Genomic DNA, 25,423 nt, shown 5'->3' on the forward strand with positions numbered 1-25,423 from the left:
GTCCTTCATTGTTTGTAGGACAGGCCCAGGGGCCAGATCTAAGCAACCCTTGAATTTGACACTTCTGAGGTAGAGAATATATTGAATACTATTTCCTCTTATGTCCCCCTCCACAACAAGTCTATGATGCTGATGACTGTCAAGTTTTGGCCAATTTGGGGTTGGGTTTTTCAGTCAGACCAATTTTCTCCATTCTATAGATAACTTAAAAAAAGGATTCTAATTTATGAAAGCAAACCTGACAGGTCACAAGGGAAAGTTGACAAATATATCAGTTTCCTAGTTTGAATGAATGAGTATCTATATATTCACACACACACACACACACACACACACACACACACACACACACACACACACTCTATACATTCATTCATTCATTCAAAGTAGGAAACATATATTTGTCAACTTTTCCTTATGACCTGTCAGGTTTGCTTTCATAAATTAGAATCAGCCAATAACCTTCATTAGTGCACCCATCTATTGGTTTGATTAGTGTATTTCATTCATTCGTGTGTGTGTGTGTGTGTGTATGTATGTATGTATGTCTTTGGTTATTCGGGTTTTCTCCTGCGTAAAATTGGAAGTGTCTTGGCGACATTTCGACGAAGTCTCATTCATCATCTTCAGGCTGGTTTGCTCGGCTTCTTGCTTCCAGGAGCAATGTGAGATCGCAGTTGTTTCTTCCTTTTAACTGCCAGTGGGGGTGTGAGCTGATTGGGTGGGAGCTTGGCTGTGTTCTGATAGGGGGGGAGTGTTCTGATTGGTTGGGGGGTTGTGAAACGTCGCCCAGACACTTCCAATTTTACGCGGGAGAAAACCCGAATAGCCAAAGACCTACAAACACCTGCGAAAACCTCAGAAAACACACACACACACACACACACACACACAGATCTATCTTACATATCTATCTTACATATCTATCTATTATCTATCTATCTATCTATCTATCTATCTATCTATCTATCTATCTATCTATCTATTATCTGTCTGTCTGTCTATCTATCTATCTATCTATCTATCTATCTATCTATCTATCTATCTATCTATCTATCTATCTATCTATCTATCTTACACTAATCAAACCAATGGAAGGGTGCAATAATGAAGGTTATTGGCTGATCCCCTCCTCCAATTTACTGAAAAGCTACCAGCCAAAAGGCTGGATAATTGGGGTGAAAGGAAAAACTGTATAAGAGACACAGAGGACCATGTGGGGAGTTCTAATTATTCAAGGAAGGTTCCACTCTTGTTTACATGTGTCACATGCATGATGCACATAAGAAGGAGCAGCTTTTCCTACCCTGCTCTGCTCAGACACCCCTAGGGAGGTAAATGTCTAAGCCTTGAGTGAAATTATGACTCCTCTAAAGCTAAAATTCTCCTTTAAAAATAAAAACTTGGAGGAGGCCTGGCACAAGCTTTTAAACCTTTGCTTCTAGTCCAGTGCTCAGGAGTGACCTGAATTACATGGGATTTCAAGTAGTTCCTGCCGAGAACTATCGCTGTTAACTCAACTCTCTTTCATGCAGGGAAAACAATTTTTAAAGAGATTTGGGTGAAGGGGAAGTGGGGCAGTTGAAAGAGAAGAACATGGCAACCATGGGGGAGGACCCATTTTTAGATAGGCTTTTTAGTTTCTTTCTTTCTCCAGAGTCCTTATAACCTAAGTATAATAAAACAGGCTTCTTGCTCTCTTTCCCTTTGACTATTCCAAATTTTAATCTGAAGAAGAAATGGACAAAATAGGTCTATTCCCAGTCTGCATCACTTGTGCATATATTTAGGCATTGGTGCATTTCACCTAATTCTTGCAAGCATCTGCTATAATTTCCTCTTAAAGGCAGTACAAGAATTCATTCCTGCATACACAGTTAAAATGCAGTTTCCCCCCTAAGAGACGCTTCTGCTAAATATATTTTCTCTACACATTTAAAAAATGCACTGAGAGTCACTGAGCTGAGAATAGTTTGGAAAGGGGTGAAAATGAGAGTTTTTCGGTCTTGCATGAGTACACGAACTCTATTCATAATGAAATTTGCAAAGATCCAATTCCTCATGTCCTTAAAGTTGGTTGAAATTTTGAACTCCATGCGAACAAATTATTATTTGAATAATAATATTGAACAAGGACTTGTAGTTTAAACACCCTAAAATTCAAGATATTCTGCATGTGACTCCTTCAAATTCACCAGTCAAATTATCGCATTGAAGCTCCTGAATGAAAGACAGGTTATGAAAGACAGGACATAAACAAAATAAATGAATAAATGCAGGAATTGCCAATGTGATCAAATCAACATGATCTTTCTTGGATATGATCTTTCTTCCCTCTATAAATGCTTTATTAGAAATGAAACTATTATTTGGAAATATTTAAAATTCACTAGCTCTGAAGAGCTGTCACTATTAATGTCACTATTCTGCTTTAAAAATGGATAGACTAGCACATTCATTAACATAATTATAATCACTGTATGAGTTTTAAGAATGTATTTGTATTTTGTACAGCGAATTCTTCCTCTATTTGATTTTAGCCCAATTCATCTCCTTCCTTTCTCCTCAAGTGCAGAATGTTAGACTGCAGTTTCCAGTCCTAGTCACAGTGAATTCTACATTGTTCCCGAAACAGCCATATGTAGCAACTCTTTCAGACAAAAGCTATCCTGGGTTCAAATACAGATATTTCTGAGATCTTTATTTTCTCTCCAGCTCTCTTACAAGATACTTGAAACAAAGCCTTGTGCCAGGTTATCATCTAGGAAGAGAGGCTCTAAAAGGGCAATTTTCCTCTCCTTTCCTTGTACCAATCCAGTTAAAACAGCAACAATAACCTTCTGATTATTAGAATGAATCCCCTTGCCATCCTGCAAAGAAAATGCCCATCTTCTTAAAGAACTTTAACTTTCTACTTTTCTAAACATTGGATTAGTTGGATTTCTTCTCTCCATCAGGCAAGTATCAGTCCTTCCCTTATTAATTAATTGACTGGGCAATTTCCTGCACTGCTAAAACTTGCCAGCCTCTCTCTCTCTCTCATCCATTAATTGAGTGATGCCAATCAAAACTTCTCATGCTTTTACAAACCCAAGTTCCTCTCATCCCTAGAATGGAACTTTGGACAGGCTGAAAAGCTTTTTGCTTCATCCCCTTTTCCCATTTTTCTCACAAAGTCATTCTTTAATTCTTGTTTCAGAGAGAAAAAAGGTTACCCAGCCATATCTTTTTAAGCTGCCTCTTTATAGGCTAACCTTTTCCTTTTCTGTTTTCTAGCCATAGCTCCAGGCTAAACTTCTTCTGCTCCATTTCTCTTTCCCTGGATGTGGGTCTCTTGCACCCAGCTACAAAGCTTTTCAAAACATTTCCTAAATTCTCCTGAGTTTTGTATCTGCCTCTCTGCTTCTTTAGACAACTCCACCCCTTGTCTGGAGGTCCCTGATTTTATTTCTCTTCATTGGCTCCAAGCTGTCTAACAGTAGTCACTTTTATCTCTCCCTTAATTTCTACCTAATTGCTCTCTCTTGAGATTCTTTTTTTCTCCCAGATTCTTACTTTTTACAGTGTCAAATTCTTGGCATGCAGGTTTTAACTCCAGGGCAAATTCCTACCATATTGTACTTAACTTTAATTCCACTGCTCTCCTCCTGGTTGCGTTTGGTTAAGATTTTCACCTATCAAGCCAATCTCAGATGACCAAGTAAATCAGAGCTATTCATTTTCAAGAATTCTGCTGCTCTTGTGAAATATTCCAAGAATCTTTCCAGTATCTGGTTAATAAGGGTATCCAGTTTTTGCAGCATATCCAAAAGGGTGAGATTCAAAATGGAAGCTGTAGCCACATTACTGCACAGTTTTGCTATTACCCTGTTTTGGAAGAATAACAGCTTTTTAAATAATACACTACATTGTGGTTGAGTTAAATTAACTTAAAACAAAGGATAGATCCACACTGCAGCTAGGGTACCAGTTCTGAACTGTAATTTAAATTATCATTGAGCTATAAATAGCATGCAAACCAAACTGTAACATAGCAATGTCTGAATCAACTTTATTTCCAAACAAACATGTCTTGAACTGTCTTGTAAGTTCCTTGTAAGTTCCTCTCCTGTTTTGTAAAGTGCTATGCACATTGATGACCCTATATTATTAATAACAAACTTATGGATAGTACTATCATAAACATAAAACAAGATCACATATGATATGCACAGAGCGAGGCTTCATCAAAATAGTCATTATATAGACTCCCATTGAGCCAAATGATAATTGAGGACACAAATGTCAAGAGGGTTTAATTTCATTTTAGCCAGCAAAGGTTGCAGGCATTTGCACAGCCTTTTTAAAAATAATTCTGCAAGTAAAAAAGGCATTTATCATCTACACATGGAACAGTTTTGCATGAGACATTTTAAGTAAAGTTCAATGTGAAATCTTCCACACAAGTCTGAGCAATGTACAGGTCTACTCAAAAGTAAACTTCAATGGGTTAATTCTGAAGTAAGTATAAGATTTCTGCATTGTATTAGCTGCCCTATCTATACTGTTAGGACTTACATAAGGGCCATTTAGGACACTTTCAAACTTGCAGTTGTTAGATACTGAATACCATTACATGTCAATGATAAGAAACATGTCAACACTCAAATATATGCCAGGCACCTCTCCACTAACTTTCCATCTTCAAACATCAGCATCTCGGCTATTAAATATTGCCCTCAAATATCAATTGGATATGGAATACAGATAATCAAATCACCAAAGATTATCTGGTTGATGTTCTGCATCTACTGCCAGATGAGTGAATTTTGGAAACCAGATTATTTTTCTCTCCCTCTGTCTCTTTGACCAATTGTTCTTTGCTGGGTCACTAGAACTGTCTATGGGTTATTTAGTATTTGCTGTAGTCTGATGTCTCCTGTATTCCAGCGCCCATTATAGAAAGTGGCAACCAGTGCTGTTCCCAGCAGGGTCAAGTGTCTGAGGCAACAGATTCCACCACACTACCCCCCCCACACACACAATCTATTCATCCAAATATCCCATTCACTTGTTCTGCAGATCCTGACCTATCCCTGGCTTTCTGTACTGTTCCAGGTCTCATTAACAAAAGACACATTCTCTGTTCTTGAATGTTTCAACTTTGCCCTCTCCTTCCCCCCCCCCCCCCAGCACCCAGCAGTGCCCAGGAATGTAATTGCTTGAGTTGAGAAAATCATTGTGCTGGATTGCAAAGCCTTCTTACTAAAACTGGCAGTGGTGTCTTATTTCCTCCCCCAATTCTCTTTCAGTCCAGCTACTTTTCATGTTTCTTCCAAACAACATCCAGTGCCTCAACAATAACTTCGGGTAATTGTAACTTAAAGGATTATTAATGAAAGCGCAAACTTTCAATTTTGGATTAATCAACTCAAACCAGCTTGATTAATTGAGTAAGACATCTTGTAATCCACAGAGGATGAAAGTTAGAGTTATATGTCTTCTATTGTCTAAGATAAGAGAAACAATTTTTTGGTGATCAAAGACAGCATTTAACATGGGAGAGGAATGAGGTATCTGGGGCAATAATGAACAGAGATTGTCATCAAATCACACACATGGTTAGAGCCAGAATTTTCTAAGGATTGCTGATAGATGGAGTTTTTCTTTCTCTGTTTAACTAGGTTAATCCTATTTCTGTGTGTTCCTGCTCTGAATGATAGTAAAATGCTTCACCAAATTTTGGTAATTGTACTAGTGAAATAAGATGGTAAAAAGATCTGGAGGCTATTGCAGGAAGTGGGCATGGCTAGTTTAGTGATGAGAAGGACCAGGGAAGACATGATATCAGTGTTCCAATATTTGAGGGGCTGCCACAGAGAGGAGGGGGTCAAGCTATTTTCCAAAGCACCCAAAGGCCAGACACGGAATAATGGATGGAAACTGACCAAAGAGAGATTCAGCATAGAAACAAGGAGGAACTTTCTTACAGAACAATCCACCAATGGAACAGCTTGCCTTCAGAAGTTATGGGAGCTTCATCACTGGAAGTTTTCAAGAAGAGATTGGGTTGCCATTTGTCAGAAATGGTGTAGAGTCTCCTGCTTGGGCAGGGGGTTGGATTATATGACTTACAAGGTCCCTTCCAACTCTCTTAATCTGTATCTGTATGAAAAGGGATATCTATGCAGCCTTGTTTAATAGTATAGTTTTGGTATAGTACTGTAGTGGGGAAGAGGGAAAGCTCACGATAACTTTCTTTAACTGAAAGGAAGCTACATAATTCTGTCTGATTCGGCTACTACTACTACTACTACTACTACTACTACTACTACTACTACTATTATCGCAACAACAGTTTGTATCACAGCGGCCAGTTGTTTCACTGGATTTGGCATTGGTTACTAGTCGGGCCCCACCCAGGGGCTTAGGACGTCATAACGTATTTTTGTAATATGCATGCAGACCCAAGCAGTGCGGCTTTTTGCATTTGACTGATGGTGATTTTGTCAATTTTTAACTGTTTAAAATGTAATTCAAGTGCTTTTGGAATAGCACCCAGTGTGCCAATTACCACTGGAATTACCATTATTATTATTATTATTTAGCTACTACTCAAAAATAATTTTGAAAGCAAGTTTATGTTTATTAAATGACATACACGCTTTCGCATGATCATGATAATGTCTACCTTTGTATGAATTAATCATGAATAAATGTCCTTTACTTCAGGCAGCCAAGGCATTATGTTGCTAGAGCTGAAGGACAATTCTCCCTCTTACAGAATTGGACTGGGCTGAATTGCATCTGAGGGCTTCGGGACAACTGAAGAGTCCAGCACAGGTCTAGTGACACATACATGACACTTAACAGCTTGCCCCTGCCCTTTCCCAAGCATCTCCTGCCTCAGGAAATTTCTGTTCTTAGACTTATTTACAGTCCGCCCTGCAGGGTTCTCAGGTGAACTTAGTAGTGATTAGGAAGAATGTAGCTGGTCTGTTTATGGAAGAGACCGCTACCTTTTTAAAAAACAGAAAAGTTGATTGGATTTACTGAGAAATCTCAGAAATGGTATGCTAATTGCTATAAACGCTACACTAAGTGCTGTTTTAACTGATGTCACTGCTAATTTTATGTTGCTTTGCTTCCAGTTGTTATATTTTCAATTATGTTGTTATTGTACATTGCTTTGGGTGTTTAGAAAAACAGGTGATTACTTCTAAAAGTAAATGGTAAACACACATGCACACATACACATGTGTATGCCTATTTCAATATTCAAAAAGACTTCTGAGATGGCATTAGGGTCTTGTGCTAGGTCTGATCTATTCACCCACTCAATCAGAATAGAGCTGGAAGGGATCTTGGAGATCTTCTAGTTCAACCCCCTGATCAAGCAGGCAATAGAAGTTACTCAGTAAAGAAGGGTAACTAGAAACTTCAAAGGCACTGAATCAAGATCTACCACCACCTTCTGTAAAGTAAACTGTTGAGACTACTTATTGAACCATAGAGTAACAGGCATTTCTAAAACAGAATTTATGGTGCATATCAAGACAAGAACATGAGGAGAGATTTATAGCCTGGAATACACCCAGACTGGATGTCATGAAGAACCTAAAGGAACTATTTATGAAACATAAAGATCACAAACATGATGTCATCCAAGAGAACCAGCTTCTATAAATTGGTGTATTCTAGGTGTCTTGGAGTTAAGCTGCTATATTCCTCTGGCTACGCTGACTGTAAATTATAGGTATTCCATTTCAACATATCAGGAAGACAGTTGCAATAAAGAATAAATAAATCTTCTATCAAATAAATGTACTGCTATAATAGACTCCCTTTTCTACAAATTGTATTAGCCAGCAGCGTTTTTATCTGCTTCTTTCTAAGATAGTTTCAAACTGCCTAACCTGTGTATTCCCAAACTTCCTACTCCAACTCCTTACATGCATGTCAATTCAAACATTATGCTTAATACACATTGGTAAAAGAATTTCTTTTTTTAGTTGTGCAGTACTGTAGTTTGTGTAATTTTTTTGGTTAGGCTGTTGATCAGTATTTTGTGTATGAATCAAGGTTGATTCAGCCTTCCATTCTTCTGAAGTCAGCAAAATGAAGACCCAAATTCTTGGGGGCAATATGTTGACTCTGTAAACCAGAACTGTAAAGCACTATAAAGTAGTGGGTATATATCTAAATGCTATTACTATTGCTGTTTATTCACTCACTGGTCTTTTCTGCCATTCCAACTACTGATGAATTTAAATGTTGTGCATCTGTAAATAAGCTTTTAAAATATATAATATTAATATTGCATCATATTTAACATTTTGATTTTAGCCCTTTTGCACTCTTGTTATTTGTTTAATTTTTAAGTGTATTAAGTAGTTTTATAATATGTTTTAACTGTTGATTATGTTATATACCACCAAGACACTTTGTGTGAGATGAGTGGCCATGTAAACTACATAAATGAATAACAAATTAAACAAAACACCTCCAAATATACTGTATATAAACCAAGAAACAAATGCTCAACAATATTAAAAAATCCCAAATGCCAAAAATTGCTGGAACAACCTTATTTTAATAGCCAATAGTGCAGGACCCATCTAAATTTCTGTAGGAATACTGTTCCTACAGGGAAGGAAAGTAGCAGGGAAGTAGCAGCTGAGGAGCCTAACATCTATTATCCATTTTGGTGACATTCACTGACAGAAGGGTTGTGGGAAATGACTTTTCTAACATATTTATGGAAATTGACCGATGCCCAAAGATACCCATATCTTGAGCCCTATAAGGCTTCAAGGGGGAATCAGCAGGAACTTGGATTGCATTGTACTGCATCAATCACCAAAGTAGCTTAAGTGCATAGTAAAGTATGTTATGAATTTAATCTTTCTGGCTCCACTTAATTTTTACCCCATTGTCCAGCACGGGGCAAAAATACTAACTGAAGTTTTGCTAATAATAGTAATAATAATATACATATTTGTAAAGTTCAGTTTAAATTTGATTATGCCAATAAACAAGAAAATGATTTAATATATTCATCATATCTGCTCCTAAATAACTGTATTTAGATGCAATGCATCAAAAACAAGAGTAGGATTCATACATTATTGCTTACTTGCTTGCTTGCATTTAGTCTTCTGAAGGGAGCCAAGTTCTCTTTGGTCAATAGGATTAAAGAAAGCATTAGGTGAAGCCCATGTAAAAATGTATAGGAAAACCAATTCTTTCTTTTGTTCTTTTGTTTTCTTTATCCTGATATCTTATTCTTCTATTCTTAAGATTGAAAGTTTGCAATGTGGTAGCAAATAGCTCTTAACAAACAAAAAATCTTGCATTGGGCTTATGAAATTAACCTGAGACCACATGTTTTTGCATTTTTGAGCATTTTTTATTAAAAAGAAACAAATATAGTCATTTTTGCATGCTTCTTTAGAAGATGTATATACCTTTTAAAATGGCTGATCTTCAAGTTAGCTTGTAATAGCTTATAATAATGCATCATATTATAGATCAAGCCTGAAACAATGGCACATAGAAACATAGGCAGGAACTAACAATAGATCTCTTAGTGTTTGCAGTGATGAACTGGAATGTTTACTGTCAATTGTTTAACAATTGCAGCATTTTCTGCTGAGAAACAAAAAGCTCAACATACTCAGAGTGATTTTTTTTTCCATCAAAGAAAACAGAGAGGTTTTGTGCTCATTGTTTGCACTGGCCTTCATCTATATCAAGGTCTTGAGGATCAAGGAGGAAAAAAGCAAATGGAACTGACAACTCTTAAGGCTGCCGAGTCTTGCTCCATATATCTACAAACAATTTTTGACTTCCCCGGACATGTAGTGATACAGTATGTGAATTGGCCTCAGTTTCATATATTTTATTGCATGAGATTTGGCACCTTAATCCAGACATACTTTTGTTCTACTGTGTAAGAGTGCCTTGCACATTCACAGGGCTGTGTCAAGCCTACTTCCCTTTATAGCTCTTCATGGAATGACATGGACATACAAGCATTCCATAAATATCTGCAAAGTGGCAGCTCCCTCTACAGGCAGCTCTGAATGCACAGAGGCATTGGTGGCTTGAAAATAATAAAGCAGTGAGGAGCCCAAGATCTTTTCATAGGTTTTCATCAGTGAGTTGCAAGGCCAAGCCAGGGAGTGGGACAATACTTGTAGGACTGTTGCCTTGTCTGGTGTTCATCCTCCATGAATATGCTAGGGCTAACAAGTTCTGTTTCTAATGTTATTTGTAGCAACAACCTTCTTCAATATGCTTCAGAGTGCTGCCTTTCAGCTCATCAAACCCTGGACAATAGTGGGTATTAGCTAAGTGTTCTTCTTTCATAGAGTAAGGAGAAGGAACTCCCTCATTCTATAGCCATTTATGCCTGGCTAATGTCCAGGCCTAGGTTGGCCCTTCCTGGGCAATTATGTTCTTCCAGGAAACAAGAGGTGCTACATTTGTATTTTCCTTTGTCCCCTGCCTGTAAGTGGAGGTCATTATTTCCTTTCTGTTCCATAGTCTAAGGGCATGACTTGATTTAAGTGAGGTTTAAGTTCAATTAATATAGCCTGGATACAGCCCAATAAAATATACCAGAAAATCAGTACTGAAATATTACCACTCAAAGCCTTCCTTAATTAAAATAGCCAATCGTATTTAAACCCAGTAAAGCTTAAGAAAATGAATTTACAACAAAACATGACACTACCTTGCTTTCTAAAGGTCGACCGAGTGAAGAGTGCAATTTAAAAAATCATGATTAAGTTGAAAGAGATACTATTTAACTAATAAGTTTAGTATTATGTCGCATAGCGGCCAATATCCTGGGTCAATTCAGTGATTTGATCAGCACAAGTGGCTGAAGACCTGTTTGAAACTACATCGAAATGATGTTATAGAAGGATTTGAAAGAGAACCTTAGGACTGTAGAATGTTTAAATGCCTCTGCTTAATACTTTCAGGGAAGGAAAATTGATTTAAGGAAGCCTACTTCATTGCAGAACAGTCTGTCATTATGATTTTCATTTCTGATCTCCAACTCCAATTTACTTCTAATTAGGAATGTAGAGGAGCATAAAGAAAAAAGGGGCCTTAAGATTTGTCTACTTCAGCTCCAGCTCAAGGCAAGAATCCACTATTACTGTGTCCCCAAAGTAGTCATTAAATCTCCATTTGAAATAGTTTCAGCAAAGAAAGGGAAGCAATCTTTTCCATTGCCAACAATTTTTATTAGGATTTTCTCCTGCCTGTTTATTTTCATTGATCGATGATCAAGTTGCTGTCAACTCTTAGTGACCACATTAATATATTTTTTCTCTCCAGGACCATCTGCCCCTAACCTAACTTTTCAAGTCTTCCAACAATGCACCCATCACCACTATAACTGAGTCCATCTACTTTGCAACTTGTTGTACTGTCCTCTTTCCTTCTACCTTTCCCATTAGAGCTAAGCCTTCACATAATGTGTACAAAGTAGGATAATGGAAGCCTGGTCATTTGTCCCTCAAATGCTGTTTCTTCAAAGTCTAGATGTTCAATCTACACTTTGTAATTTGAATTAATTGGTTTTTATCCTGTGCTCTGAAACAATTCTGAACACTTCTGCCAGACTTTTATATGGCAATCTGTCTGAAACTTAAACACAGCTACTGTATCTTTCTTCCATATCTTCTTACCTTCATGCTAAAAATAAATTTAAAATTTCCAAATGTTCTCTTTTAGTTTTTCCTTCCTTATAATCCTGGTTATTCTTCTTTTAGCATGCTTGAGTTTGTCAGTGATCTTCCTAAAATACAGTAGTATCCAAACTGGATATAGTACTATAAACTCATTCTGAGGAATATAGAGAATATCTTCTGTTGTCACTTTTCTTGATTTTGATGCTATGCATTTTGTTTTGTTTTTTTGGCTACAGTTGGATTGCATTTTGTTTTACAGCTACATCACACCCTTGACTCATGTTCAGCTTGTGACCCACCAAAATACCTACTATCTTTTGCATGTCGTCCTATCCATATAATCTCTTGTACTCTTATGCTTGATTTTTCTTATTCTCATGAAGGCTTTGGATTTATCAGTTGCAATCTACCTTCTTCCTTTCTGACCATTATTCCAGCTGCTCAAAATCCTTTGGAATCTTGGTATTGTTATCTTTGTCTCATCTAACAGAATAAGGGAATAACAGAGTTGGAAGGAACCTTGGAGGTCTTCTAATCCAATTCCCTGCTCAAGCAGGAAACACCGTACCATTTCAAATAAATGGTTGTCCAATCTCTTGCAGATTATTTACCTGCAAATAATCATTTGATAATCGGGTTTTTTACACAAACACATATAAGTGATTTGCAAATATGTTAAACAGTATAGAGGCAGCCACGTATCATTGGCACTTTCTTCCAGCTTGATATAGAGCAATTGACATACATTCATTCGGTACTATTGTTTAGCTCTATGTGTATCTAATGAACTAATTCATTCTGTAAACCGGCATTTTCCCATCTTTGAAAGTAGTTTCCTAGAGAACATGGTCAAATGATTTGTTGAAATATTTCTTGTGCCCCCACCCCCAAAAAAGATACATTGGTTTGGCAAGAAACAGAACTCCAAGATATGATCTACATTTTCATTCAAAACTCTTGTTATTTGGTTCTGCTTAGAGTGCTATGTAAACCTAGTTATTGTGATTAATAGGCAGTGATTTGTGCTACACAGTCCACTCTGGCCTAAAGGTCACTTGTTGGCTTGACTGATTGCTGGGGCCATAATCTAAAAAGTAAAAGGTTGATAAGAATAAACATTGATTTGATGTCATTTACAATTACAATTAAATTAAATTAAATATAGGCAGAATGATGACTTTCCATTCATGTGTTGGGTTAGGGTTCTAGTGATCGCTGGAGGCGTTATAGTGTTTTGTGGTTATGGGGGCTGAATTTTTGCTTATATATTTCTCTTTTATAAGTTGGCTTATTGTGGGAACCAAGCCAATTGTAATTTATTCAAATAACTATAGTTAAGCCAACCATGGCTTGGTTCAACATCAGAGAACTCTCTAAACCCAGATAGATGGCCCTCCAAACCTTCTTAAAAATCGCCGTGAAAGAAAGCAAAATGCCAAAGAGGTCGTGCTGCTAGGAAATGCTTTGTAAGGCATATCCTTTTGTTACTGCAGTGGCCTTTCAAGGCGGCTAATGATATTTTAAGGAATTGCAACAATTAAAAAAGAAATGGATTAAAATAATCAAATAAGCAGCAATTAAATAAGCAGCCACGCTAACAGCACCAGGAAGATAATCAGCCTCTGTGTACTCAGGGATTTCTAGTGTTTGAATCAACCCTCAGACTTTGCCAGTTGCTGAAAGGCTAACAGCAAAGAAACAGAATAAAATGGCAGAAGAATTCTAGAGGGAAGGAGATACTGTCTGTCTTTCCATCTATCCCAGAGTTTCACTTTTTCCATTTTGTAGTCTGCTAAGAGGGAGAGTGTTGCTGATAAATAGGAATAAGCAAGCAGGATGCGATGCATCACTTGAGGACTATTGGCACTGATAAATCACCATCAGTTAATCAGTTTACTTGGAACAGCTTACATTCCATACAGTATCTTTAATACAATCAAAGAACATCTGGATGACTGTGACAAACCACAATAATAATAACAATAATAACAACAAAAACAATAATAAATAAGTGGGAAAAATTAAGAAATACCATAACCTGGCCATCAAAACTACCTGATTATGGATTAAACATGTAACAGTGATACCCATTGTCAACAGGGCACTTGGTACAATGTCCAAGATTTTTCCAAGGTACATCAACAAATTGCAGCTTCCTGCAATAACACCAGCAGAACTGGAAAAAACTGCTCTACTCGGAACATCGTATATTTTAAGGAGGTACTTGGTTGATACCTAGAACGCTGGCAGCAACCCATATCAACCATTAGCACCAGTCCCTGATATTTGTAATGCATTTTTGAATATTCAGTTGACTGAGTTTCATGTTTAATGAATAAAGTATATAATAATAACCAGTCAATGGTATTTGTGATGCATTTTTGAATGTTCAGTTGGTTGAGTTTCATGTTTAATGAATAAAGTATAAACAATAACAATAATAACAACAACAGGAAAAATTACAAAATATTGCAACCTGGCCATCAAAACTACTCGATTATGAATGAAACATGTGACAGTGATGTCGATTGTGGGGCACTTGGCACCACATCAAGAAATTGCAGCTTCCTGCAATAACACCAGCAGAACTGCAAAAAACTGTGCTACTCTGAACATCATACATCTTGGTACCTGGTTGATATCTACGATGCTGGAGGAAACCTGTATCAACCATCACCACCAGTCAATGGTATTTGTGATGCATTTTTGAATGTTCAGTTGACAGAGTTTCATGTTTAATGAATAAAGTAAATAACAACAACAACAACAACAACATGGCAAAGACAAGCAAGGGTAGCACCAATAGTAATAGGTGCCTTGAATGCAGTCTCAAAACAACTAAAGCACACTTGAACACCATAGGCATTTACAAATTTGCCATCAGTCAATTGCAGAAGGCGGCTTTACTTGGAAATGCTTCCATCCTGCGACAAAATCTGTAATACCATCAAACATCCAGATTTGCCTATCTCAGGTCCTTGGTAAAGACTTGAGAGGTAGACAAAAATGCCAAAACCCAGACTGACCATCTGATTAACTGTGCGATTAACAACAACAACAACAACAACAACAACAACAACAACAACAACAAAATACCAGGACTTAAAAATCAAAATTCAATGACTATGGCACAAACCAGCAGTGGTAACTCCAGTGGTAATTGGCACACTGGGTGCTATTCCAAAAGCACTGGAATTACATTTAAAACAGTTAAAAATTGACAAAATCACCATCAGTCAAATGCAAAAAGCCGCACTGCTTGGATCTGCAAGCATATTACGAAAATATGTTACGACGTCCTAGGCCCCTGGGAGGGACACGACTAGTAACCAAGGCCAAATCCGACGAAACAACTGGCCGCTGTGATACAATTCTGTTGTGATGATGATGATGATGATGATGATGATGATGATAATAATAATAAGTTCCTAGGTCCTTGATTAGGACTCGAGCTGTTGAACTATCAACCAGCCCCAAAGGCTGTGGTTAATCACCAAAGATTAACCAAAGGATAATAATAATAATAATAATAATAATAATAATAATAATAATAATAATAATAGTAATAGTAATAATAGTAATAATACTAGTAATAGTAATAATAATAATATACGACGTCCTAGGCCCCTGGGTGGGGCCCGACTAGTAACCAATGCCAAATCCAGCTAAACAACTGGCCGCTGTGATACAATTGTATAATAATAATAATAATAATAATAATAATAATAATAATAATAATAATAATAGTAGTAGTAGTAGTAGTAATAGTAATAATAATAATAATGATAATATCACCTTGACATGGTTGTTGGGCTTGCATGGTCTGAGGAAGGTTAAACCATAATGGACCGTTCTCTTCTAATATCCTAAAAGGCACAGGAAAAGTTCAGGGTGCTGACAATGTCCAGTCTGGTAAAGTTAAGCAACATTATAGTGGATTGGAGCAATGCCATGCTCTTTATTTTTTGCAGTTCTCATTTAATTGGATAAATGAAAAATTGTTTTAGAAATTATTTGACAAGAGATGAGAATTATCATAAAATTATTATAATTGGCATGTGGTGTTTCAATTTCCATTACAAGCTGGCCTTTTGCATACGCCAGGTGCTTCAATGAAATTCTAACATGTTTAAACCTTTCACTCAGTTTTTTCTGATTGGTATATTAGGCAGTCAGGGAAATCCAAAGTGATGGAGATTAGAAACAGCAGTAGCACTTATTTCGTTTTATTTATTTATTTCATCAAGTATGAATTAGATAGGAGATATAAGTATTGACATGATTATGAATACATGAAATGAATATGAATACAAGGGAATATTAGGACAGGGATGGTAGGCACGCTGGTTCACTTATGCACGCCCCTTAAAGATTTCTTAGGAATGGGGTGAGGTTGACATAAACAATCTAAGGTTAGATTTTTTGGGGTTTGGGAAAGAAACCACAATGTCAGGTAGTGCATTCCAGGCATTGACAACTCTGTTACTGAAGTCGTATTTTCTGCAATCAAGTTTGAAGTAGTTTACCATAGGTTCGTGTCTTTTGTGAGCTTGTGTGTTGTGGTTGAAGCTGAAGTATTCATTGACAGGTATTACATTGTAGCAGTTAATTTTATGCACTGCACTTAGGTCGGATTGAAGATGGTGAAGTTCTAAATTGTCTAAGCCCAAAATTTCAAGTCTGGTATTCTGTTGCGAGCAGGGGAGTGGAGGACTCTTCTCGTGAAATATCTGGACTCATTCAATTGTATTTATGTCTGATATGCAGTGTGGGTTCTAGACAGATGAGCTGTATTCAAGAATTGGTCTAGCAAAAGTTTTGCATGCCCTAGTTTGCAGTTCAATATTACCGGAGAAGAAGCTATACAAGATTAGGTTAAAAACTCTTAATGCCTTTTTGGCAATGCTGTTACAGTGAGTTCTGGCACTTAGATCATCTGAGATGAGTATTCCAAGGTCCTTGACAGTGTGTGGGTCATCTATGAGGTCTTATCCGCTCAGCTTGTATTTTGTGTTCTGATTTTTTTCTGCCAATGTGTAAAACAGAGCATTTGTTGGTTGAGATTTGGAGTTGCCAATTTTTAGATTTATGTACTGCTCCATAGTGCTTTACAGTACTCTGAGCAGTTTAAAAATGTCAGCATATTGCCCCCAACAATCTGGGTCCTCATTTTACCAACCTCAGAAGGATGGAAGGCTGAATCAGCCATGAGCTGGTTAGGATCGAACTCCTGAATGGTGGGAAGAGTTAGCCTGCAATACTAACTCAGTACCCAGATTGTAACTACTGTGCATTCTAACTGCTGTGCCACCAATTATCAAAAAGCAATAGGATTTAGTGGTGTGCAGCCCTTTGGGACGGAAGGCAAATGTTGTCTTTTTCTGCACTTGTGCTGAAGCTTGGAAGGCCCATTGTGCAATCCCAAGATAATATTATATGTAGCTGCATTAACAGGCTGCAAACAGGTGGTACATCGGTGATCCTGTATACTGTGAAACATATTTTGGTGTTTCTAAAGCAGTCACAATACATCAGTATCCTTCACCAGAAACACTCTGAGAGAATGATGAGGGACAAGAATTATGCGCAAAGAAAAAAAGCAGTGTCACTGATTCAACACATCTCCACTCCTTTTGCACATGCAGCACAATGCATTAATAATACAGATAATGCCAAAGCAACAGCAGCAGGAATATCAACAACAATAACAATAATAATACAAGAGGCAAAAAGGAAGACTGGCAGGAATTCCATTTCATAATTTTAACTTGCTGGATCCTGTGAAGTTTTCCCTCCAAAATCAAGAAAATAGAAAGAGGAGAAGGTAGAAAAATAAAACTTGAGAAATGATAAGGCATATTTCACCATATCATTACTGTGAAATAAAAATGAGGAGGTTGAGCTGACAGGTCCTATGCTTGAATCTTAACTTTGAGTTTTTATTCTTGCTGGATAGACCTGGAACAAGTCCTATTATGCTACCTTAAACTGTTTCACTGACTATTTGCCAGAAGAAAATAGAAGCAATTTCTAGAATTTCTTTATATGGTTGGTCCTTAGCAGGATGAATGCTAGTAATGAAATCCAATTACAATTCATCCTTTCCTGTGGTAGGAAGAGGAAGCATTTATTTTCTAAACCTTATAAGGTGATCTCTTTTTTTAAAAAAAATCAGATTCTCCTTTGTATAGGAGAAACATTTTTCAGGATTAATCGTGGAAACACACAGCATTCTCTGCAAAACACAGCATTTTGCACAAGCTACTAGAAATAAGTTGTATAATTAGAGCTTCCAAAAACAGTAATACGTTAAAATTGCATGCTGTTAACATGCAATTAATTCTCTCATGTAGAAAACTAGCATCTAAACATTTAGCCTTCTGATTAACCCGAGAGTCTAATTTTTGATTGCAGGGAATTGTCCTATATATTTTGCTGAGACAAGGGGAAAAATGGTACCAGTAGTTTTTTTGTTGATCATAGGACAGCAATTCCCATTGCATTTTACAGAAGTCTAATATAGTGGTATACAGCAGGCTGTGTAATGTATGCAATTGTGCTATGTCCTTTAATACCTCATCAGTGTTCATTCACTAGTCCAGCTATTGCCCCCTGTGGGTCAGATGTGGCAGTGCACTATTAGCAACACTACTGAGCAATATGGTGACCAGGATAACTGCATATGGAAGGCCCACTGGATATACAAAGTGAATTGCATGCTGTGCACTCACTCAGATGGGGCATTTTCTAATAATATTCTGTGTTACCACAAGGATGGAAATGGGACACACATTCTTCTCCCCCTTTTTCTTTTTGTGGCTCACAGAATTCTTAGGTTACACAAGACCAGCAAATTCTCTTATTGCAGCCCATGGTGTCTCCTGTCTTGGCACGACTGATTAAAAACTGCACAAGGGAAACAGTGTAATCTATAAAGTAGACATAGCCGTTTCTCTTTCTATCTCTATTTATATATCTACATCATATGTCTCTATATTCATTTATTTTATATCTTATCTTTATTGTTTTTATAAATAGCTCAAGATGACTATTTATCATAGTGTTCCTTCCTCTTCCTATTTTCCTCACAACAACTATCTTATGAGGAGAGTTGTGCTAAGAGAGAGTGACTGGCCCAAGGTCATCCAGTTGATTTTTCATGTCTAAGGCAGGAATAGAATTATTTCTATCATTTCTATCTTCTATATCTTTATATCACTATCTGCTTCTCATCTGCCTGCCTGCCTGCCTCTCTCTCTCTACCCCACTCCCTCCCTCCCTCCCTCCCTCCATCCATCCATCCATCCATCTATCTAGCTAGCTAGCTAGCTAGCTAGCTATCTAGCTAGCTATCTTCTAGCTAGCTATCTTCTATCTATCTATCTATCTATCGATCTATCTATCTATCGATCTATCTATCTTCTATCTATCATCTATCTATCTAATTTACATGTCATCTATCTAATCTCATATCTCTATTCTTTCTCATCTTTTCTATATCTCTGTAGATTTATAATTTCTATCACCTCTTTTCTTCACTATCTCCTCTCTCCTTCTGATATCTCATGTCTCATCTATCTATCTATCTCTCATCTGTATATCTCCATCTCTATCCCTATCTTCTCTATCTCAACCTTTCCCATTTCTCTCTATATATTATAATCTCTGTAATTTCAAACTTTGTCACTATATATCAAGTGTGATATAGTGAGAGGTGGGTTCCTAGCGGTTCAGAGTGGTTCAGCTGAACTGGTAATAACTTGGTGGCCTGGGTCGCTGGAATCAGCAGTGACCCAGCTCTGTCACACCCCTGAACCGGTTCTCCTATGGGCTGCCATCTTGTTTTTCGGTTCTGCGCACAAGCAAAATAATTTTCAGTGCAGAAATTTTTTTTTCCATTTTTAAGGTTTTGCACATGCACAGACCTTTTTATTTGCAAGTGTACATGCGTATGCAAACTTTTTGGGGCACCAAATGGCAGTAATGCCAGCAGCAACCTACCGCTGGGTATGGACATACTTACTTTATAGCCTCCAAAAATTTCAACTTAGGTAGCAAATGGTTGTTTTCCCATTTTGAGACAAAGTAAAAAAGAGAAAACAGGCAGGGCCAGGAAGTCTCAGTATCCTAGACACAAATTGTAGAGGTGAGACCCTCAAGAAAGCCATAGAAAAAGGTGAAGTGCTTGCAGAAACTGAATCATTTGAGGGCAGCTTGGAGAGAGCTATTTTAATATTTTTTTAAACCACCCTTTTTAGGCCACTGGCCTTTCATCCCTACATCTTGCAGTAATTCCATAAATTCTGTAAATTAATCAAGTGGTATATAAAGAAATCTTTACCTGTGTCTTGAACTGCCCAGAATCCATTTAACCAAATGACTCCTGAACTCCAGTGCTTCTAATTATAAGTATATCTGGTTTGGGAGCCTTATTTCTCTTTTTTCTTCTTCCCAGTTTCTGAAGATCTGAGCATCAAACGTGCTGTTCACTGAAGCATGAGCTTTGGACATGGCCACCCGCCGCTGCACTCGGAAGCCTTGGCTGGCCCCCGGCATCTCTAGAATGATTTGGAAACATCTTGTTCTCATCTCCCTCTGGCTGCCATCATTTGTTTTGGGTGGAGCCTCCCCCACCTCCTGCCCAGCTGCTTGTTCCTGCAGCAACCAAGCCAGCCGGGTCATCTGTACACGCCGGGAGCTGGTGGAAGTGCCCGAGAGCATTTCAATCAACACACGGTACCTCAATCTGCAGGAGAACAACATCCAGGTGATAAAGACTGATACTTTCAAGCATCTTCGTCATCTTGAGATTTTACAACTTAGCAAGAACCTCATTCGTAAGATTGAGGTTGGTGCCTTCAACGGCTTGCCCAACCTCAATACACTGGAGCTCTTTGACAACCGGCTAACCACTGTCCCCACACAGGCCTTTGAGTACCTCTCCAAGTTGCGGGAGCTATGGCTGAGGAACAATCCCATTGAAAGCATCCCTTCTTATGCCTTCAATAGAGTCCCTTCTTTGCGTCGTCTGGACCTTGGAGAGCTCAAGAAATTGGAGTATATCTCAGAAGCAGCTTTTGAAGGCTTGGTCAATTTGAGGTACCTGAACTTGGGCATGTGCAACCTTAAAGATATTCCAAATTTGACAGCCTTAGTACGGCTAGAAGAACTTGAGCTTTCTGGAAATCGCCTGGACATGATCCGGCCAGGCTCCTTCCAAGGTCTGACTAGCCTTCGCAAGTTGTGGTTGATGCATGCCCAAGTAGCCACCATTGAACGCAATGCTTTTGATGACCTTAAGTCATTGGAAGAGCTCAATCTCTCCCACAATAATTTGATGTCCTTGCCCCATGATTTGTTCACCCCTTTACACCGCTTAGAACGTGTCCACCTCAATCATAATCCTTGGCATTGCAATTGTGATGTGTTGTGGCTCAGCTGGTGGCTCAAAGAGACAGTGCCCAACAACACTACCTGCTGTGCCCGGTGCCATGCCCCACCAAACCTAAAAGGACGATATATTGGAGAGTTGGATCAAAGCCATTTTACTTGTTATGCCCCTGTTATAGTGGAGCCTCCAACTGATCTTAATGTGACTGAGGGAATGGCTGCTGAATTAAAGTGCCGAACAGGGACCTCCATGACATCAGTGAACTGGCTCACACCCAATGGCACACTGATGACACATGGATCCTATCGGGTACGCATTTCTGTCCTTCATGATGGCACACTCAACTTCACCAATGTGACAGTCCAGGACACTGGGCAGTACACCTGTATGGTGACTAATTCAGCTGGCAACACCACTGCTTCAGCCACACTCAATGTCTCAGCTGTGGATCCAGCCACTACAGGTTATACTTACTTCACTACTGTAACTGTGGAGACTATGGATTCTGGCCAAGAAGAATCAATTCCCACAAAGAAGGAACCTGGGCCAACACCTTCCCAAGGCTGGGGCATGACTTATTCCACTACTTCACTGACTCCTCGCAGCACACGCAGCACTGAGAAGCCATTTACTATCCCAATCACTGATGTCACAGAAAATGGCATGAAAGATTTGGATGATGTGATGAAAACTACTAAGATCATAATTGGCTGTTTTGTAGCCATTACCTTCATGGCTGCTGTGATGCTCATTGTCTTCTACAAACTTCGTAAGCAGCACCAGCTTCATAAGCATCACGGACCTACCCGCACTATTGAGATCATCAATGTTGAAGATGAGTTGCCTGCAGCAGCTGGAGCTCCCGGTGACAGCCATCTTGCACTTCCTGCCATTGAGCATGACCACCTCAACCACTATGCTGCTTTCAAGGCTCACTACAACAACAATAGTGGTGGTGGACCCCTCACGTGCTCCAAGAACCCCATGCTCAATTCCATCCATGAACCTCTTTTATTCAAGAGCAGCTCTAAAGAAAATGTCCAAGAGACACAGATATGACAGCCACAGCTTGAGGAAAAGGGGAGTGATTCTGTGGTGGGAGGGCGGCAATGGATTAGTATACGCAGTGAGGAACATGTTGAGGAACAGCTCCTCCCTCCTCACTTTAAAAACAAACACAAACAAACACAGGTCTTTCCACCACCATGGCAGATCTTGGATCCCAAGCCTCCACCAGTAGATACCTTTGGTTCTCACCAAGTTAGCTTTTTATGTTCTCTTCTTTTTTCCTTCTGCAAAACAAGACACTGCTCTCACCTTCTGCCTGATCTTCCCTTTCTTTTCTTTTCTTTTTCTCTCCCCTTTCCTTTTCTTATTTTTCTACCATACTCCCTTTACATTGGAGACTTTTTTTATACAGATGGGGCTGTTTCTGTATCCAACTACCTGTTGTTTTACTTTGAAATGAATGAAAGAAAGAAAAGAAAAGGAACAATGAAAGTGACAAAGAAGGAAGGGAGGACATTTTCCTTTCAACGTCATGAGAATAATCTTTAGGAAGAAGAATAAAACATAAAACCCAAGTGGAATGGGAAAGGGATTTTAAAAAAGTCTTATTTTGAGCCGCTTTCCATCAAAATTCTATTTTCATCCATTGGGATATACAAATAAATAAATTAAATAAAGAAATGGGAGGTCATAGTGGTGCCAGGATCCCCACCCTCACCCCACCCCACATTTGGAGCATGTGGGGATGCTGGGCACACAGGGTTTCTGGAAATTTTTTATGACTAGTATTATTACTATGGGAAAGCAGGCACAGCCAATGTGCTCCCTAGAGACACAGGGGTATGGAGGTATTTTTTAATTTGTAATAATCTGGGGTGGGAATGTTGGGTTTGATGGGGGTTGCACTTCTGGCCTAAAAAAATTGAAAAAGAAAAAAAAAGAAAAAAAAGGGCCTGTGGATTCCCGTGACATTTTGGGGTCTGGTCTGAGTTTCTTATTTTAATAAAATCCATAAAGATGTTTCCAATCCTCCCTAGGATGGTTTTTTCAGTGGGGGGAATAAATGTGAGCTATTATTCAAATGCATAAAATGCATTTTAAGGATGAATTTTGGCAGCAGTACAAATGTATGTAGGGGCACGGGAAGGTATATGCTAGTACTTCTCTTTTACTTAATCCCACTCTTCCTGTTCTGACCTTATTAAGCTAAGCTACCAAGTCATAAGAGTGTGTATGTGGATTGTGGGTTCTTGCGTTCACTTGATTGCTTCGGGTGTTCCATTTATATTCAAGAACTCATGCGTAAAATCCTCCTTTAATTTCCGCCAGTTAATGAAGAGGTCATTGTCTGAAAAAGTAAGATAGCACATACTACAGATTTTGGGAATGGGGGCCATCATATATGGATCCATGATTTTCTATGCTTTCTTTGAACCAGGTTGGTCATCACACATGAAGTGGCCTAATATCAATGAGGTAGAGATGGAGATGCTGCAACATACACGATTTCTCCCCAACACACAACAGGGGGGATTCAACAGTTGTCATTTATACCATTTTTGTCCATAATGTTGTATAGTGTGATCTCTGTGGATAAATCTGCTTTCTTATATGGAGACCCAAGGACTAAGCATTTTAGGAAACTAAAACAAACATTATTACATATTATGGTACTATGGGAAACCACAGAGTCCCAGCCATCATTGCTAATAGTCATGGGAAGTGAAAGATGTAGCCCAACAATCTTTGAAAGATCGGATTTTTCCCACCCATCATGTGAGAAGAAAAGTTCCCACATCTAAAGACTTCACATTATTTAAACTTCAACCAGAAGAAAGTAACATATGTTTTTTCAATTAGATATAACAAGGCAATCTGCTGCACCTTCACAAGCATTGGGACTATAGTTTCCAACATTCCCAGTTGGAAAGCTGAACATTTGGAGAAAGCTGTGATAGATAGGGAGACTGAGAACTTTCAAGCTTTCATGGGAAAATGCATCGAAGAAAAGATGGACAAAAACATCAGAAGATTACATCACAAAAGAGATCTGGGAATTGGAGAAGCAAAACTTACAGGAGGCACGAATGTTTGGGATAGAATAGAACCAACAGTCTCCCCAGCCTGATCTCCTGAATTGGCAGGCATTTTATGTCAAAAGATGGTCTGAGGATTTGGAGAGTTTAACACATCTAGAGGACATCCAGTTGGAAAGGGTTATTGTCATTGTTATTGTGAGATGCCCAGAATTGCTTAAGAAGGTCAGTCAAAGAAATCTTTCAAATAAATAAATAAAGATGGTCTAGATATTTAAGGAATATGGATTAGATCAAGTTGTTGAAGGATTAAAATAAGGAATTATTTGGTCTGTTATGCTATGTGAGTGCTATGAAAAAATGAAAGTGGGTAAGGGATGACAATTTATGACTAGACAGGAGAAGATTGCTGTAATCAAGACCAAAAAAATGCCCAAAATATGAAAAAGGAGGATTTGTAAAAGGGTGAAAAAAATGAGCTATCCTGTATATTTTTTTCTTGCAGGGTTGCACACAGAGAAGTGACATCATCTTTTGGTGGTGGAGTCAATGTGGAAACAAAATATGGAATATTTTTCCACTAATGAAAAGAAAAAAAAAGCTTCTCTGTGTGTTCATCTTTTTGGGGTAGTAATATCAAAATAATTTTCAAAAATATATTTTTATTACAATATTTTTCTTAATATAAAATACAAATGAAAATAAAGACAATGGAAAGAATAGGAAGTAAAGTGGATAGAGAAGATAAAGTAAGGAAAGAGGAAGAAAAAAAACAAAAGAAACAGTTAACTTCCAGGTTTTTTCCCCCCAATGCAGTAAGTTACCTAAATAAAGTTAAAGTATCAACTTTTAACTTGATACTGCCAAATAGTAACTACAAGCCATTTCTATAGCCCATTTAATTATGAAAACCCAAAGTCAAAATTTCATTCCCCCTCCCTTTCATACAGGTAATCCAAAAGTGGTTTCCAAGTAACCACAAAACTATTTACATTCTTGTCCCTAATTAATGCAGTTAACTCCACTGCCATCTCCACTAGTTCCATCATCTTCTCAATTCATCCCTTCATTATGTGGGTTAATTCTTTCCATTTTGGGGCACATAAGATTTTTGCAGCTGTCAACATCTACAGTAACAAAGTTCCTATTCCTGGGAATAGGCAGCTGGCCTGAAGGGAAGAAACCTCTTAGCAGAAAGGTAGCATAGCTGATCAACAAGGTACAAGAGGTATCAAAGGCTATTGAATTGGCGGAGGTTGCTCAGAGAGAACAGTGGGGCAGGGGCGGATTCCAGCAAAGAG

The 25,423-nt window shown here is 38.2% G+C and overlaps 1 protein-coding gene and 1 long non-coding RNA gene across 3 annotated transcripts in view; one reads left to right on the plus strand and one right to left on the minus strand.

The window, feature by feature from the left end:
* LRRC4B (leucine rich repeat containing 4B) overlaps positions 1–24,110 on the plus strand; it is a 142,367-nt gene extending 118,257 nt beyond the window's left edge. Inside the window, exon 2 of the mRNA XM_032237042.1 lies at positions 20,143–24,110. Coding sequence (XP_032092933.1) covers positions 20,197–22,137 — 1,941 coding nt within the window. The 5' untranslated portion in view covers positions 20,143–20,196 and the 3' untranslated portion in view covers positions 22,138–24,110. The remainder of the gene's footprint in view (positions 1–20,142) is intronic.
* LOC116522244 overlaps positions 1–25,423 on the minus strand; it is an 80,576-nt gene that overhangs the window by 26,657 nt on the left and 28,496 nt on the right. The gene's annotated exons all lie outside the window — the stretch shown is intronic.

The sequence above is a fragment of the Thamnophis elegans genome, chromosome Z (assembly GCF_009769535.1).
Source record: "Thamnophis elegans isolate rThaEle1 chromosome Z, rThaEle1.pri, whole genome shotgun sequence".
Lineage (NCBI taxonomy): Eukaryota > Metazoa > Chordata > Lepidosauria > Squamata > Colubridae > Thamnophis > Thamnophis elegans.